Here is a 16,599-nt window from a genome sequence, read left to right on the forward strand (position 1 = left end):
TTCTTTCTTTTTGATGTAGTCATTCTCCCATTTTATTCTAAGTAGGAGTATTGTATAATTTAATTCAGTTCCCTTGATATTAAACAATGTTCAGTAATTTTGGAAATTGCTTACTTAATAGCTTTTTCCACTGTGGAATTTGTTCAAGAAATATGCAAATGTGAGCAATATGTAAGATACAGTGTTAGATGTGAGGGAGTTGCAAAGATTATTTAGATACAGATTTTTCTCCTGAAAAAAAATTTTTTTTTAAGATTTATTCATTTGAGAGAAAGCAAGTGGCAGGAGGGGCAGAGGGACAGGGAGAGAATCCTCAAGCAGACTCCCAGCCGAGCTCGGAGCCCGACACGGGGCTTGATCCCACAACGCATGAGATCATGACCTGAACTGAAACCAAAAGTCAGATGCTCAACCAGCTGAGCCACCCAGGCGCCCCTCTCCTGAAGATCTTTAAATTCTAGGATGGGGCAGGTATAGACACTGTGACAGAATGCTGTGTCATTTTTAGAGGAAGAATGTCTTCTACCTGGAAGTATTACTGATAGAGTTGTGTGATGGTTGATTTTGTGTCATCTTGGCTGGGCCAAGTGCCCAGATATTTGGTCAAATATTCTGGATGTTTCTGTGAAGATGGTTTTTGAATGAGATGAATTTTTAAATCAGTAGACTTTAAGTAGATTACTCTCCATGATGTGAGTGGGTCTCATCCAATCATGTGAAGGCCTTAATAGAGCAAAGAATGACTTCCTCTGAGCAAGAAGGAATTTTGCCAGCAGACCACCTCTGGACTCAGGCTTCAGCTCTTCCCTGGGTCTCCATCCTGCCAGCCTACTCTGCAGATTTTGGATTTTCACATTAGCCAGTTCCTTAAAGTAAATCTGTGGGGGGGGGGTGTGTTTCCCTGGAGAAAGTTGATGAATACAAGTAGCATATAAGCTGAAATTTAGGGTGTGTTGAATGTGGGGAGAAGCTATGGTAGAGGACAGAGAACCTGCTCTGGCTATAGAGAATAATGAACTTTGTTAGAACTTAAGTTTGTATAAGTGGGATGGGACTAGGTCTTACAAGTGATGCTTGACCAAAGTTTTAACTTTAAGGCTACATCAAAAATCTTATTCTAGGGGTGCCTGGGTGGCGCAGTCGCTTCAGTGTCCAACTCTTAGTTTCAGCTCAGGTTGTGGTCTTGGGGTCGTGAGATTGAGCCCAGCATCGGGCTCTGTGCTTGGTGCGGAGTCTGCTTGGGATTCTCTGCCCCTCCCACTCTGCTCACTCGCTCTCTCTCTCTCACTCTCTCAAATAAATAAATCTTTTTTAAAAAAACTCTTATTCTAGATTTACATTTGAATTTAGGCTTAGATTTCTAACTTACTTTGGGCATTTCTTGAATAATTCAGCCTTTCATTTATTGCTCTCTCATTTTGGTATTCAACAGACTTGTTTTTCTTCCTTACCAATCAGTATTAGAGCCTAATTTACAATTTTTAGTTTGTGTCCAAAAGTGAAGTCTTTTGGAAAATACTAATGATGTCATTTTGGGCATACTGACTGTATTTAACTATGTATATGTTTGTCATGTTGAAACTTATAAAGGTTTGGTATTTTATAATGGAGATACTGTATTAGGAAGTTGGTCATTACAGCTCTTCCCTCCATCCATGTAGTATGACTGTATGTTCAGGTATTAATATACTGGTAACTAGGTTTGATATTAGTGTGATGTTTGAACTTGATCTATTAGAAAGAGTTTTTTTTTAGATAAATGATTTTGCCAGAACCTTGACCCTTTTTATGTATTTTTTTAAAAGACAATCATGGGATGCATATCTCAGTAAATTGCAGTCAGAAATAAGGAATTGATTATATTCTTTCAGACTAATAGAGAAAAGTTTTTCCCTATTTCCCACTCCCTTTTTTTAAACATGGGCCTAAAACTTGGGCTTTTCTAGTTGGAGAATAAAAAAAACTAGGATACTTAACTAAAACATAGCACCATGATGAAGTTTAGAATAGAGAGGACAACCACTCCTAGTTCCAACATCTAACCCTGCTATTATTATTATTTTGTGTATTCTCTTTGAGGCTATATTTGTGTGTGGGAAGGGGAGGATTATTGAGATGAAATTCATATAACACAACATTATAAAGTAATATGATTCAGTGGCTTTTAGTGTAGTCACAGTGTTGTGCAACCACCACCTCACTTCAGTTTTCAAAATTTTTTCATCACCTTAGAAGAATACCCCTACCCATTAAGTAATTGTTCCCCATTTCCCTTTTCCCCCAGTAACCATTTATCTACTTTCTGTCTCTATGGCTTTTCCCCTTCTGGATGTATGTAAAACAGACCATACAATATGTGATCTGACTTTCACTTAGCATAATGCTTTGGAGTTTCTTTCTAGTTATAACGTGTCTCACCATTTCATTCCTTTTTTATGGCTGGATAATATTCTACATATGTGTGTCTAAATATAAAAAACACAATTTGTTTATCCATCCATCTGTTGATGGGCATTGGGCATTTGGCTCTTTTTTTTTTTTTTTTAAGATTTTTTATTTATTTGACAGAGACACAGCGAGAGAGAGAACACAAGCAGAGGGAGTGGGAGAGGGAGAAACAGGCTTCCCGCCAAGCAGGGAGCCCGACATGGGGCTCCATCCCAGGACCCTGGGATCATGACCTGAGCCAAAGGCAGACGCTCAACGACTCAACCACCCAGGCACCCCTGGGCATTTGGCTTTTATGAATAATACTGCTTTAAACATTCATGTGCAAGTTTCTGTGTGGACATAGGTTTTTACACATATGAGTGAAATTGCTGAGTAATATATATGGTAATTCTACGTTTAATTTTTTGAGGAACCACCAAGCTATGTTTTCCACAGCAACCGTACCATTTTACATTTCCCTTTGCAATGTCAGGGATGCCTATTTCTCTATATCCTTGCCAATATGTGTTATTTTGTTTTATTATTTTTTATACATTTGTGTTTTTTTATTAAAATTCAATTAATATATAATGTATTACTGGTTTCAGAAGTAGAGGTCTATTTTGTTTTATTATTAAAGCCCTTCTAGTAGTTTGTTTTTGTTGGTTTTTTTATGTTATGTTAGTCACCATACATAACATCATTAGTTTTTGATGTAGTGTTCCATGATTCATTGTTTGCGTATCACACCCAGTGCTCCATTCAATGCCGTCCTTAATACCTATCACCGGCTAACCCATCCCCCCACCCCCCTCCCCTCTAGAACCCTCAGTTTGTTTTTCAGAGTCCATAGTCTCTCGTGGTTCGTCTCGCTCTCCAATTCCCCCCCCCGCTTCATTTTTCCCTTCCTACTATCTTCTTTTTTTTTTCTTTTTTTTTTCTTTTTTTTTAACATATAATGTATTATTTGTTTCAGAGGTACAGGTCTGTGATTTGTCAGTCTTACACAATTCACAGCGCTCACCATAGCACATACCCTCCCCAATGTCCATCACCCAGCCACACTATCCCTCCCACCCCCACTACTCCAGCAACCCTCAGTTTGTTTCCTGAGATTAAGAATTCCTCATATCAGTGAGATCATATGATACTTGTCTTTCTCTGATTGACTTATTTCGCTTAGCATGATACCCTCTAGTTCCATCCACATTGTTGCAAATGGCAAGATTTCATGGGGTTTTTTTGATGCCTGCATAATATTCCATTGTATATATACACTGCATCTTCTTTATCCATTCATCTGTTGATGGACATCTTGGCTCTTTCCATAGTTTGGCTATTGTGGACATTGCTGCTCTGCCCCTCTAGTAGTTTCGAAGTGGCATTTCATGATAGTTTTGATTTGTATTAACATAATGACCAAGGAGGGGCGCCTGGGTGGCTCAGTCGTTAAGCATCTGTCTTCGGCTCAGGTCATGATCCCAGGGTCCTGGGATCGAGCCCCGCATTGGGCTCCCTCCTCCGTGGGGAGCCTGCTTCTCCCTCTCCCACTACCTATGTTCCCTCTTGCTGTGTCTCTCTCTGTCAAATAAATAAATCTTTAAAAAAAACAACAACAACATAATGATCAAGGATATTAAGCCTCTTTTCACAAGCTTGTGGACTGCTTGTCTATCTTTTTTTTGAGAAATATCTTTTCAAGTTTTTGCCCATTTTTAATTAGGTGCTTTGTCTTTTTGTTGTTGAGTTGTTGGGGGTTTTTTGTTTATTTTTTTTTTTTAAGATTTTATTTATTTATTTGTCAGAGAGAGAGAGCAAGCAGCAGGCAGAGGGAGAAGCAGGCTCCCTGCTTAGCAAGGAGCCTGATGCAGGACTCGATCCCAGGACCCTGGGGTCATGATGTGAGTCAAAGCCAGACACTTAGCCAACTGAGCTACCCAGGCATCCCTGTTGTTTAGTTGTTAGGAGTTCTTTATATATTCTAGATATTAAGCCCTTTTATATGACTGGCAAATATTTCTCACATTTCATAGCTTGTCTTTTACCATTCTCAATATTGTTCTTTGATGCACAAAATGTTTTGATTTTTGTGAACTCCAGTTTATTTTTTCTTTTGTTGCTCTGCTTTCAGTGTCAAATCTAAGAATCCATTGTCAAATCTGAGCTCATAAAGATTTACTCCTATGTTCTCTTAATAGTTTTATAGTTTTGGCTTATATGTAGGTTGTTGACCCACTAAAAGAAAAACTGTGTGGGATGCCTGGGTGGCTTAGTTGGTTGAGTGTCAGATTCTTGGTTTCTGCTCGGATCATGATCTCGGGATCGTGGATGGAATTGAGCCCCATATTGGGCTCTGCACATAGTGCAGAGTCTGCTTGGGATTCTTTCCCTCTTCCTCTCCCCCTGGTGCACGTGTGTGTGTGCTCTCGCTCGCTCTCTCCCTGTCAAATAAATAAATAAATATTTTAAAAAGAAAAAAAAAAACCTGTGCTTTTTCCTCTACTCGCAAGTTTACTCAATAGTCTGGCCACCACATGTTCAGTCATCACATCAACCAATTCTCCCAGCTCCCTAGACACCAACTGGGTATCCTACAATTTAATTCAGTTCTGACACTATCTACGTGAAGTTAGTGTCAGATCTCACAGGTTAAGGGCTCGGTCCCATGAGACAACCCACACCAGCCTACTTCACACACCAGTCTCAAGTTGCAAATTATCAACTGTACTTCTGCGCAAGTGGCTAAAAATTGAGGCTTCCCACGACCCCCTCCTTGGTTTGATCATTTGCCAGAAAGGCTCACAGAACTCAGGAAAACAGCTTACTTACTGAATTACCAGTTTATTATAAGAGGGTACAACTCAGGAACACCCAAATGGAAGAGATACATAGGGCAAGATATGTGGGAAGGAGTGCAGTGATCCTGTCTTCTCTGGGCAAGTCATCCTCCCAGCACCTCCACATGTTCAACAACCCAGCAGCTCTCTAAACCCCATAGTTTAGGGGTTTTTACAGAGGCTTCGTCACATGGGTGGCATGATCAACTCCATCTCCAGCCCCTCTCCCCTCCCCAGAGGATGGTCTTTCTGGTGACCAGCCCCTTTTCTGAAGCTATCCAGGAGCCCACCAAGAGTCTTCTCATTAGAACAAAATATGCTCTTATCGCCCAGGAAATTCCAAGAGATTTAGGAGCTCTGCATTAGGAACCAGGGTCAAAGACCAAATATTAGAACAAAAGATGCTCTTAGTACCTTTATTTCTTAGGAAGTTATAAAGGTTTTAAAAGCTCTGGCCAGGAGCTGGAGACAAAGACCAAATATATATTATTATATCACAACATCACATCTGCTTTGAGTTAGTTTTTGTTTTGGAATAGGTAGAGTTCCAATTGCATTCTTCTGTATATTGTCATCCAGTTGTCCCAAAACCATGTTTTGAAGACCCTTCTTTCCCCTGTTGAATATTCTTTGACCCTTATCTAAAATCATTGGCCAGGGGCGCCTGGGTGGCTCAGTCAGTTAAATGTCTGCCTTCGGCTCAGGCCATGGTCCCAGGGTCCTGGGATCGAGCCCCACATCGGGCTCCCTGCTCAGCGGGAAGCCTGCTTCTCCCTCTCCCACTCCCCCTGCTTGTGTTCCCTCTCTTGCTGTCTCTCTCTCTGTCAAATAAATAAATAAAATCTTTTAAAAAGACATTAAAAATAAAATCAATTGGCCATAGATGTTCGGCTTTATTTCTAGACCATTCCATTCCATAAATCCTTATGCTAGTACACACTGACTACTGTAACTTTGTAGTAAGTTTTGAAATTGGGAAGTACAAGTCTTCCACCTTTTTCATGAATTTGAAGTTCGGTTTTTCCAGTTTGGGGGTGGTGGATTGTAATTTTGATAGGGATTGCACTGAATCGGTAGCTCACTCTGGGAAGCATTGTAATCCTTTTTTTTTTTTTTTTTTTTTTGAGAGAGAGAGAGAATGCACACGCAGAGGCAGAGGGGGAGAAGGGAGAAAGAGATGCACACTCCCCACCAAGTGTGGAGGCTGATGTGGGGCCTGGTCCCAGGACCCTGAGGTCATGACTGAGCCAAAGTCAGCCACTTAACCGACTGAGCCACCCAGGCACCCCGGAGCATTGTAATCTTAATATGAAGTCTTCCAGTTCATCAACATGGGATGACTTTCCATTTATTTAGCTGCTCTTTAATTTGTTTCAGTAGTCTTTTATAATTGTCAGCATACAAGTCTTTCACCTCCTTGGTTAAATTTTTCTTAGATGTTTTATTCATTTGGATGGTACTGTAAGTGAAATTGTTTTCTTCTTTTTGATTGATCATTGTTGTATATACAAACAGCTGATTTTTGTGTGTTGATACTGCAGCTGTAACTTTGCTGAATTCATTTATTAACTCTAGTTTTGTTTAGTTTTTTTTATGGATTCGGTATAGGTAGAATTCCCATATATGGAATCATGTCATCTGCCAAAAGAGAGTTTTACTTCTTCTCTCCAATTTGGATGCCTTTTATTTATCTTTCTTGGTAATTATATTGGCTAGGACTTCTAGTACATTGAATAGCAGTGGTGAAAGTGGACATCCTTATTTTGTTTCTGATCTAAGGGGAAAGTTTTCAATCTTTTACCATTAAATATGATGTTAGCTATTGGTTTTTTATATATGCCATTTATCCTGTTGAGGTAATTTCCTCCTATTCCTTATTTACTAAGTGTTTTTATCATGAAAGGGTGTTAAATTTTGTCAAATGCTTTTTCTGCATCTATTGAAATGATCATGTCAGGTATTTTGCCCCCTTAGTCTATTAATGTGGTATGTATTACATTGGATTTTTTTTTATGTTGAATCACCTTGCTTTCTTAGGATGAAATCCCCATTGGTCATGATATGTAATCCTTTTAAGATACTCTTGGATTCTGTTTGCTATTATTTTGTTGAGGACTTACGTATTTGTGTTCATAAGAGATACTGGTCTATAGTTTTCTTATGGTATCTTTGTCTGACTTTGGTGTCAGAGTAATGTTGGCCTCAAAGAATATATTAGGACGTATTCCCTTTTCTTCTCTTTTTTGGAGGCGTTTGAGTAGGGTTGGTGTTTTTTTTTTTAATGTTTGCTAAAATTTACCAATGAAACCATCTGGTCCTAGTTCTTTGTTTGGAGGCTTTTGATTACTGGTCAGTCTCTTTACTTGTAGATCTGTTGAGATTTTCTGTTTCTTCTTGAGTCATTTTGGTAATTTGATGTTTCTAGGGATTTTTCTATTTTTTTTTTTTTTTTAAAGATTTTATTTATTTATTTGACAGAGAGAGAGAGAGCGAGAGCAGGAACACAAGCAGGGGGAGTGGGAGAGGGAGAAGCAGGCTTCCCGCGGAGCAGGGAGCCCGATACGGGGCTCGATCCCAGGACCCTGGGATCATGACCTGAGCCGAAGGCAGACGCTTAACGACTGAGCCACCCAGGCGCCCCTAGGGATTTTTCTATTTTATCTAGATTTTCTAATTTGTTGGTATTTGTTTGTAGTTTCTTTCTTACGAGCCTTTTAAATTCAGTGAGGTTGGTAGTAATGACCTTGCTTTCATTTCTGATTTTAGTGATTTGCATTTTCTCACCTTTTTCCCTTAGTCATTCTAGCTAAAGGTTTATCAGTTTTGTTTGTCTTTTCAAAGAACCTACTTTTGGTTTTGTGGATTCTGTTTTTCTGTTCTCTATGTTGTTAATCTCTGCTCCAGACTCTTCTTTCCTTCTGCTGGATTTGGGTTTAGTTTGCTCTTATTCTATGTTTAAGGTGCAAAGTTGATTTGAAATTTTTTGTAAGACTTATTTATTTGAGAGAGAGCACAAGCGGAGGGAGAGAATCTTCAAGTAGACTCCCTGCTGAGCGTGGAGCCTGACATGGGGCTCAATTCCACAACCCGTGAGATCATGACCTAAGTTGAAACCAGGAGTCCCAATTCTCAACCGACTGGGCCATCCAGGCACCCTGAGATTTTTTTTTTAATGTGATTATAGCTATAAATTTCTCTCTTGAGTATGGCATTCTTTACATCCCATAGTTTTGGCACGTTGTGTTTTCTTTTTTATTTGTCTCAATTTTTCTTAATTTCCCTAGTGATTTCTTCTTGGACTCATTGGTTGTTTAAGAGTGTGTTAATTTCCAGGTCCAGTTTCCTTTTATTATTCATTTCCAGTTTTATTCCATTGTGGTCAGAGAAGATACTTTGTAAAATTTCAGGTTTTTTTTCAATTTATTGAGAATTGAATTTAGCCTAACATGTGGTCTGTCCTGAAGAATGTTCCATGTGCAATTGAGAATAATGTATATTCTGCTGTTGTTGAGGGGGGGAAGGATAATCTGTTGCTTTTAAAAACTTTCAGGACACTGCTGGGGAGGTGCTTTGGCTCTTGAGGATTGAAACAACAGTCCCTCTGTGAATTACCAGGTAGTTCAAATCATACAACCCTGATTTTTGTGGGATATGCTTCCTGTTGCCCACCTAGGACTAGCAAAGCTGCACCAGGATTATGAGCCACCACCCCCATATCTGCCTTTGTGGAGATGGGAGTTAATGAATAGTAACAGCTAGCCACTATGCAAAATGCCAGAATTTACCACAAGTTAACAGCCTTACTTCATCAAGTACTCCCATGGATGCTACAAGTGTGTGATTAGACTCCATAGTTCCAAAGTGGTTTATTCAGACTTCACGTGCCAGGTCAGTAGTTGTTTCGGTGTTGGGACTGATTCCTGGATCTTCCTACTTTGCCATCTTTCATGTCAGTCATCTCTGTGTTTTTATTTTAGGTAGTTGTAATCTTTTGAAAATTACAGCTTTAGGGACACCTGGGTGGCTCAGTCGTTGGGTGTCTGCCTTCGGCTCAGGTCATGATCCCAGGGTCCTGGGATCGAGCCCCACATTGGGCTCCCTGCTCGGCAGGAAGCCTGCTCCTCCCTCTCCCACTCCCCCTGCTTGTGTTCCCTCTCTTCACTGTGTCTGTCAAATAAATAAAATCTTTAAAAAAAAAGAAAATTACAGTTTTGTAATCTGCCCCATATAACATGTTTAATGTTACTATATATATTCACCTGATTTTTAAATTTTTTTAAAGATTTTATTGATTTATTTGAGAGAGAGAGCGAGCAAGCATGAGAGGGAGGAGAAGCGAGGGAGAGAGAAAAGCAGACTCCCCACTGAATGCAGAGCTGGAAGCGGGGCTCAATCCCAGGACCCCGAGATCATGACCTGAGCCAAAGGCAGACACTTAACTGACTGAGCCAGCCAGGTGCTCCTTAATTCTCTTTTTTAAGTAGGGGCTTAAAAGCCCCCAACATGGGGCTTGAACTCACAACCCTGAGATTGGGAGTTGCATGCTCCTCCAACTAAGCCAGCCAGGCGCCCCTATATCTACTTAATTTTTTGATATCACAAATAGTATACCTATTCTGAAAAATAAAAAAAGACCAGTTGTAGAATTCTAAGTAAGAAATTGCATCCAATAAATCATATTCTTTTGGTGAGTTTGAGTCTCAAGACTGTTGCCTTTCTTTTAAGTTCCTTTTCACCGTTACTTGTCTGGTAACTTCCAAACTGGTCTTCTTCCATTTTCATTTTGTTTCCCACCATCACAGAAGGACAGATACTGTAGAATGGTGGTTGCCAGGGCCTGGGGGGGTGGAAATGAAGAATCATGGTTCTGTGGGTATAAAGTTTCAATTAAACAAGATAATAAAGTTCTATATCTCTACAACATTTTGCTATATAAATACTGTACTGTATTGCTTTAAAAATTTTTAAGACGTGTTCTTACCATGATTTTTTAAAAATTAAAATGATAGCATTAACAAAAGTGCTGGTAGTGAATTATATCTAATAAAGTTGTTTGTCAGCTTCAAAGAAAAAATTGAAAGCCTGATGGAAGAAGATACAAGAATTGAGGCTTGTTGCTGGAGACAGGGAAAGAGTGCATCAAGATCAGGGAGAACCGTGCAATAAGTACTTTTAAGACTAATTATGTAGCCGAATTGAGCCAAGAGGAAACTTGGGGTGAGTGGATATCATATACTAGTTTTCCATGGTTTGCTGTGTTTAGCTTTTGTTACCTCCAAGTGCAAAAATTAAATAACAAGAAAAATTGGGGATGAACCAATGTGATTTCTCACTGTACTGACAGTTCCTTTACTTAATTTGCACATAAGCTAATTAATGTGTTGAAATGTGTTGTAGCTGAACAGTAGTGGTGATTTTCTACCTTTTCTGTGCTCACCATGCCTTTCTTTCCACTCTCAGTGCCCAGGTTGTTTGTATTATCTTCCAGTCATGTGTGTCCTTCCGATCTCTGTTAATTTGTTCTTTATAATGGTACAAGAATTGTCTATTGGAAATATTATATCTGATCAAACCAGTCTCCATCATTAGAGCATGTTTTTCATACTCTTCGTGTGTGTAATTCATTCTCCATGGTCTCTGTTTTCATACTTTTTCATTTTCCTCTTTTGCTGTATGATACAGGTTTTCTTCACAGCACATTTTGGAAAATATGCCCTTAGTTTTAAAGTCTAATGTTGGTTACCTTTAGGACCTCAAATAACCTTTTTTTTGAGAGAGAGAGAGCCAGAGAGAGCACAAGCAGGGGGAGCGGCAGACAGAGAGAGAAGCAGGCTCCCTGTGTGGGACTCGATCCCGGGACCCTGGGATCATGACCTGAGCCAAAGGCAGACGCTTAACTGACTGAGCCACCCAAGCGCCCCTCAAATAACCAAATGTTAAGCCTACATATATTTATCAACTTCCCAAAAAATTTTATCAAGTGACTCTCTGCTATAACAGATGAGAGTATCAATTTATGTATTTCCTTTTGTGTTTTCCTCTATTTCCACTCATCTTTGTCTTCCAATATTTGTTAGACTACTATGTGATAAACCATCCTGACTTCTGTCAGTATGTAAGTTAGTAGCTTTTTTCAGAACTATTAAACTTACATTCTGTTCTAAGACCATAGTAAGTTGTCATACACATTTATGTGCTTAAATGAATTTATTCTTCATCTCTTATTTAAATTCAATTAATTAACATATAGTTTATTATTAGTTTCAGAGATAAAGTTTAGTGATTCATCAGTTGCATATAACACCCAGTGCTCATTACATCAAGTGCCCTCCTTAATGCTCATCACCCAGTTACACCATCCCTCCACCCATCTCCCTCCAGCAACCCTCAGTTTGTTCTGTAGAATTAAGAGTCTCTTGTGGTTTGTCTCCCTCTCTGATGTCATCTTATTTTATTTTTTCTTCCCTTTCCCTATGATCCTCTGTTTTGTTTATTAAATTCCACATATGAGTGAAATCATATAATTGTCTTTCTCTGACCTATTTCACTTAGCATAATACCCTCTAGTTCCATCCACATTGTTGCAAATGTATTCATCATCTTTTATATTTTGTTTGATACCACTGTTTCTATGAGTTCTTTAATTTGATATAGCAAAGGATAATTCTCTATAGCTTATAGTGAACTAAATCTTTTTCTGGAAATACAGCAAAACCTTTTGATCAAATTTAGGTCTTCATGTCAGGAAATTTCTGTTACATCTTTATATTTTCTCTTATTCTCTTGTCTGGATCTGCATAACAATCATCTTCAACCATTTTATTTCTGTACTTTTTCTTTACATCTTACTTCCTTTTTCTCAGAATTGTTCTCTATTAATGACTTGGTTTTACTGCTTTGACTGTTGTGTTGTTGATATAGTTATTCTGCTGTTACATTTGTCTTGTCTGTTCTTCTCTTTCCTTAACTCTGTATGCTACCTTTTATTTTCAGTGTCATTTTGATCATAAGAATTTTATTTTTCTCAAGAAGGTAAAGCAATTCTTTTTGAAATTTTCTTCTATTTCCTGTGACAAATATTAATCCTGAATGGATTTTTCATCTGTCTAGTGAACACATGGGTATACTTTGAATGGTTTCGTTAGGCCTTGGAAAACCTAATGGAGCTTGTCGGTGGTTTTTGTACAAGGAGGACTTTGAGAGGGCGCCTGGATGGCTCAGTCAGTTAAGCGTCTGCCTTTGGTTCAGGTCATGATCCCAGGGTCCTGGGATCGAGTCCCACATCGGGCTCCCTGCTCAGTGGGGAGCCTGCTTCTCCCTCTCCCTCTGCCCCTCCCCCCTCCCACTTATGCTCTCTCTCGCGCTCTGTTCTCTCTCTCTTTCTCTCTCAAATAAATAAATAATCTTTTAAGGAAAAAAAAAGGAGGACTTTGACTTTTCCTCCCTCTGCTTCAAGATGAACTAGTGTATTACTAATGAGGCCTGAGGCTGTATACATGGTGTACTGGTGATGATGCTGCTGCCGCTGAGTAGGGGTGATACTGATTTGTATGTAATTCTCTTAATCCTGATTTTTCTAGCTCTTTATTCTTCCTTTAAGATAAAGGACAAAATATAGAACCTTGTCACTTACTCCTGCTGTTATAAAGTACTCTTTGGCCACTAGGGGAGGAGGAACTTCAACTAGGGTATTCCACATCTTTTCCCTTACCACATCCATGCTCCTGTCCCCATCTACTAATGTGGAGGTACCAGTGAGCATTTCTCAGGTCATGCTGCATATGGATTCTCGGATTGGTCTTCCAGTTTGGACTAACTCATTCAGTATTGGAGTGATACGTTTTAATAAAATTTCATGCTATAAATGTGAGATCTCCTAGTTTAGGGATATTTTAACTCTTTTTGGCTATTTAGTTTTAGGGAAGGATATCCTCCTGCAAGCCTACATCTATGCAACCATCTTTTCTGGAAGTATCATAAGTAATAGAAAGACTTTTTAGGAGGGAGGCATTATTTAAAATGAAATGATATTCATATTTAATCTAACCCTGGATCAGTTCTACAGAAAAATGCATACATTCAAAACGTTGCACAGTCTTAAGGGGTTTACTCCCTCTAGGACATTGTTAAATAGATAATACATGATCTCTCAAACTTCTTATTTGAAACTTCTGTATGGATGCAGACATTTTCACAAGTCTAAGATAGTGAACCTGAAACTTTAGTATTCATAAGAAACTTGAGGAATTGGTTTAAAATGCAGATTTATAGACCCACTCCTCAGAACGTCTTGATTCAGTGTATTTGAATAGGATCCCAGAAATCTTTTTAGCCAGGGGCGCCTGAGTGGCTCAGTCGGTTAAGCGTCTGCCTTCGGCTCAGGTCATGATCCTGGAGTCTCGGGATTGAGCCCCGCATCGGGCTCCCTGCTCAGTGGGAAGCCTGCTTCTCCGTCTCCCACTCCCCCTGCTTGTGTTCCCTCTCGCTATCTCTCTCTCTGTCGAATAAATAAATAAAACCTTTAAAAAAAAAAAAATCTTTTTAGCCAGCTTACCCTGGTATAGGTGGTCCACAGTTTAACTTTGAGTAATGCTATCTTAAGTGTTGAAATAATCCGATTTAATTATGAGATAGGTATTTTAGGTAACTAGGGCCTTTCAGGCTGTCCCCTGGGACTGAATACCTGACAGCTGCTTGGCTTGGCTTCTAGAGGACCTACCACTCACTGAGATAGATGTTCCCTTCATTGTCTTCTCTTAATCCAAAAGCTTAATTTCCCAAACTTTGGGATTTTGTGGACGGAGAAATCTTCACTTGCCATTCCACCCCCCAACAAGAAATCTCACATAGGTTTGCCAATTTTTTATTTTGCTGAATGATATTAAAAATAAATCAACAATGAAAGAGGACATTTTTAACACCTTCTCTCACCACAACCACCAAAGATATAAATAAATAAAAATGTAGGAAGAACATGACCTCATAATACAGATTGTCTTTTAAATTGAGTACATTTAGGGGCGCCTGGGTGGCTCAGTCGTTAAGCGTCTGCCTTCGGCTCAGGTCATGATCCCAGGGTCCTGGGATCGAGCCCCACATCGGGCTCCCTGCTCAGCGGGAAGCCTGCTTCTCCCTCTCCCACTCCCCCTACTTGTGTTCCCTCTCTGGCTGTCTCTCTCTCTGTCAAATAAATAAAACCTTTAAAAAAAAAAATCTTTAAATTGAGTACATTTAGCTCTTTTAGCTCTAGGCAGAACCCACTCTATTTTCCTCTTTTTTTAAACAAAATTTCTTGAGCTACAGATTAATGAATATTTTCTCACAGATGACATTTAAGAACTGCTGTTTATTGGTATTTGGAAGAGTGCATTTCTAAGAGGCACTACGTGAATATGATGAGTAACATATCTCTCATATCCTCTGTTTTCTCACCAGTTCGGTCCTTTGGTACAGAAGACAGACCAACAGATCGTCCAATACCACCTCGAGATGAAGTCTTTGAATACATCATATTCCGTGGGAGTGATATTAAAGACCTCACTGTTTGTGAGCCACCAAAACCACAATGTTCTTTGCCTCAGGACCCAGCTATCGTTCAGGTATCTGATAGTAAATTTGTCTTGGAGTGCAAGAAAACTTCAAGTACATGGCTAGTCTTGGCTTTTACCTCTCTTCTATTTTGGTTTTGGGGTGTTTTTGTTTGTTTTTCCTCAATTGAATGTTCGTGTGCTTATCATTTCCTAGTTACCTAGACCTAAAATACCTGGATAATGTTTTCATCTAGGTTTTTTTTCTTTAGATCATAAGTTGGGACTAAATAAAGTAAGAAATTTGGGGTGCCTGGGTGGCTCAGTCGTTAAGCATCTGCCTTTGGCTCAGGTCATGATCCCAGGGTCCTGAGATGGAGCCCTGCATCAGGCTCCCTGCTCAGCGGGGAGCCTGCTTCTCCCTCTCCCACTCCCCCTGCTTGTGTTCCTGCTCTCGCTCTTTCTCTCTCTCTATCAAATAAATAAACAAAATAATTTTAAAAATAAAGTAAGAAATAGCAGAGGGATTTATTTTTATCATAAAATATTTTCTAATTTTAGCAAGTTAAAATAGCTTACATTTATTGAGGTCTAACTGTATGAGAAGCACTATTCAAACTACTGCACATACAGTAAGTCAATCCTCACAATACTCTCTGAACTTGGTACTATAATTATAGTATAACTATATAATTCTCCTTTTTTTACAAGTGAGTAAATTAAGATAGAGCCACAATTTGGACAGAACCAGATAGTCTGGTTCTGGAATCCAGGATCCATGTCACTTGCTATGTTATTCACATTTGGTTCATATTACAAACCAGGGTGGTAATGGCTACTCTTAGGTGAGATTATTAGGTTCAATGAAAAAAAGTAATAAATCATATTGGTATCATACATATATATAACATAATACGCATGCAGTATTGTATAATACAGCACAAACATAAAGGGATTTTAACACACATAGGTATATTACTCGATTCTCTAAATAAGGTATAAAACGTGATGGCTGGGTGGCTCAGCCTGTTCAGCATCTGCCTTTGGCTCAGGTCATGATCCCAGGGTCCTGGGATCTAATCCCACATCGGGCTCCCTGCTCAGCGGGGAGCCTGCTTCTCTCTGCCTGCTCTGCCTGCCGCTCCCCCTGCTTGTGCTCTCTCTCTGACAGATAAATAAAATCTTAAAATAAAGAAATAAAATAAGGTATGAAAAAAGAAGACCCTAAGGATTCTCAGTAAAAGAAATAAAAAATTTATATTTTATTAAAAACAGAAATACATGATTTCTAAAAGATTATAAGTTATGAATTAAGGAGGATATTTATTACAGTGCTTGTTTACATGATAATTGGAAGTATATAGAAACTGCCTGAATTTTAGTTATAACAGCAGAGGAAGCAGATTGATGTAGGAGTGTTTTCATTTTAGGGCATAGCTGATTAAAAGCTTATGGCCCCCATGATTTTCCTCTTGGATCCATTTTCTTCTCAACCCTTTTTCTTGTCAGTCTTTGGTCATTTGCACTAAAATATGCTTGTTGATTTTTTTTTTTAAAGTACTGTAATACTTTTAGATTTTTTTAAATTAATTTTGTTTTATGCTGTGATGAAATCTTAGTTTTCCACAAAACAGATTCTTAGAATATATATTATCTTGCATAAGATTTGTCTTACTTCCAATATTAAAATACCTAATGAACTCTTCTAAAGAAAATAAGTGGTATATAAAATTATATTAAAAAAAAGATTTTTTTAAAATCTTTTTTAAATAGAAAAAAAAAGAAGGGTGCCTGGCTGGTTCATT

General features: G+C 38.8%; 1 protein-coding gene across 3 annotated transcripts in view; it reads left to right on the top strand.

Moving 5' to 3' along the window:
• LSM14A (LSM14A mRNA processing body assembly factor) overlaps positions 1 to 16,599 on the top strand; it is a 59,146-nt gene that overhangs the window by 14,016 nt on the left and 28,531 nt on the right. For all 3 annotated transcript variants that reach the window (XM_032390446.1, XM_032390447.1, XM_032390448.1), the window contains exon 2: positions 14,703 to 14,866. In XM_032390446.1, coding sequence (XP_032246337.1) covers positions 14,703 to 14,866 — 164 coding nt within the window. The remainder of the gene's footprint in view (positions 1 to 14,702; positions 14,867 to 16,599) is intronic.

Source organism: Phoca vitulina, unplaced genomic scaffold (genome assembly GCF_004348235.1).
Source record: "Phoca vitulina isolate PV1807 unplaced genomic scaffold, GSC_HSeal_1.0 scaffold58, whole genome shotgun sequence".
In the NCBI taxonomy this organism is placed as follows: Eukaryota; Metazoa; Chordata; class Mammalia; order Carnivora; family Phocidae; genus Phoca; species Phoca vitulina.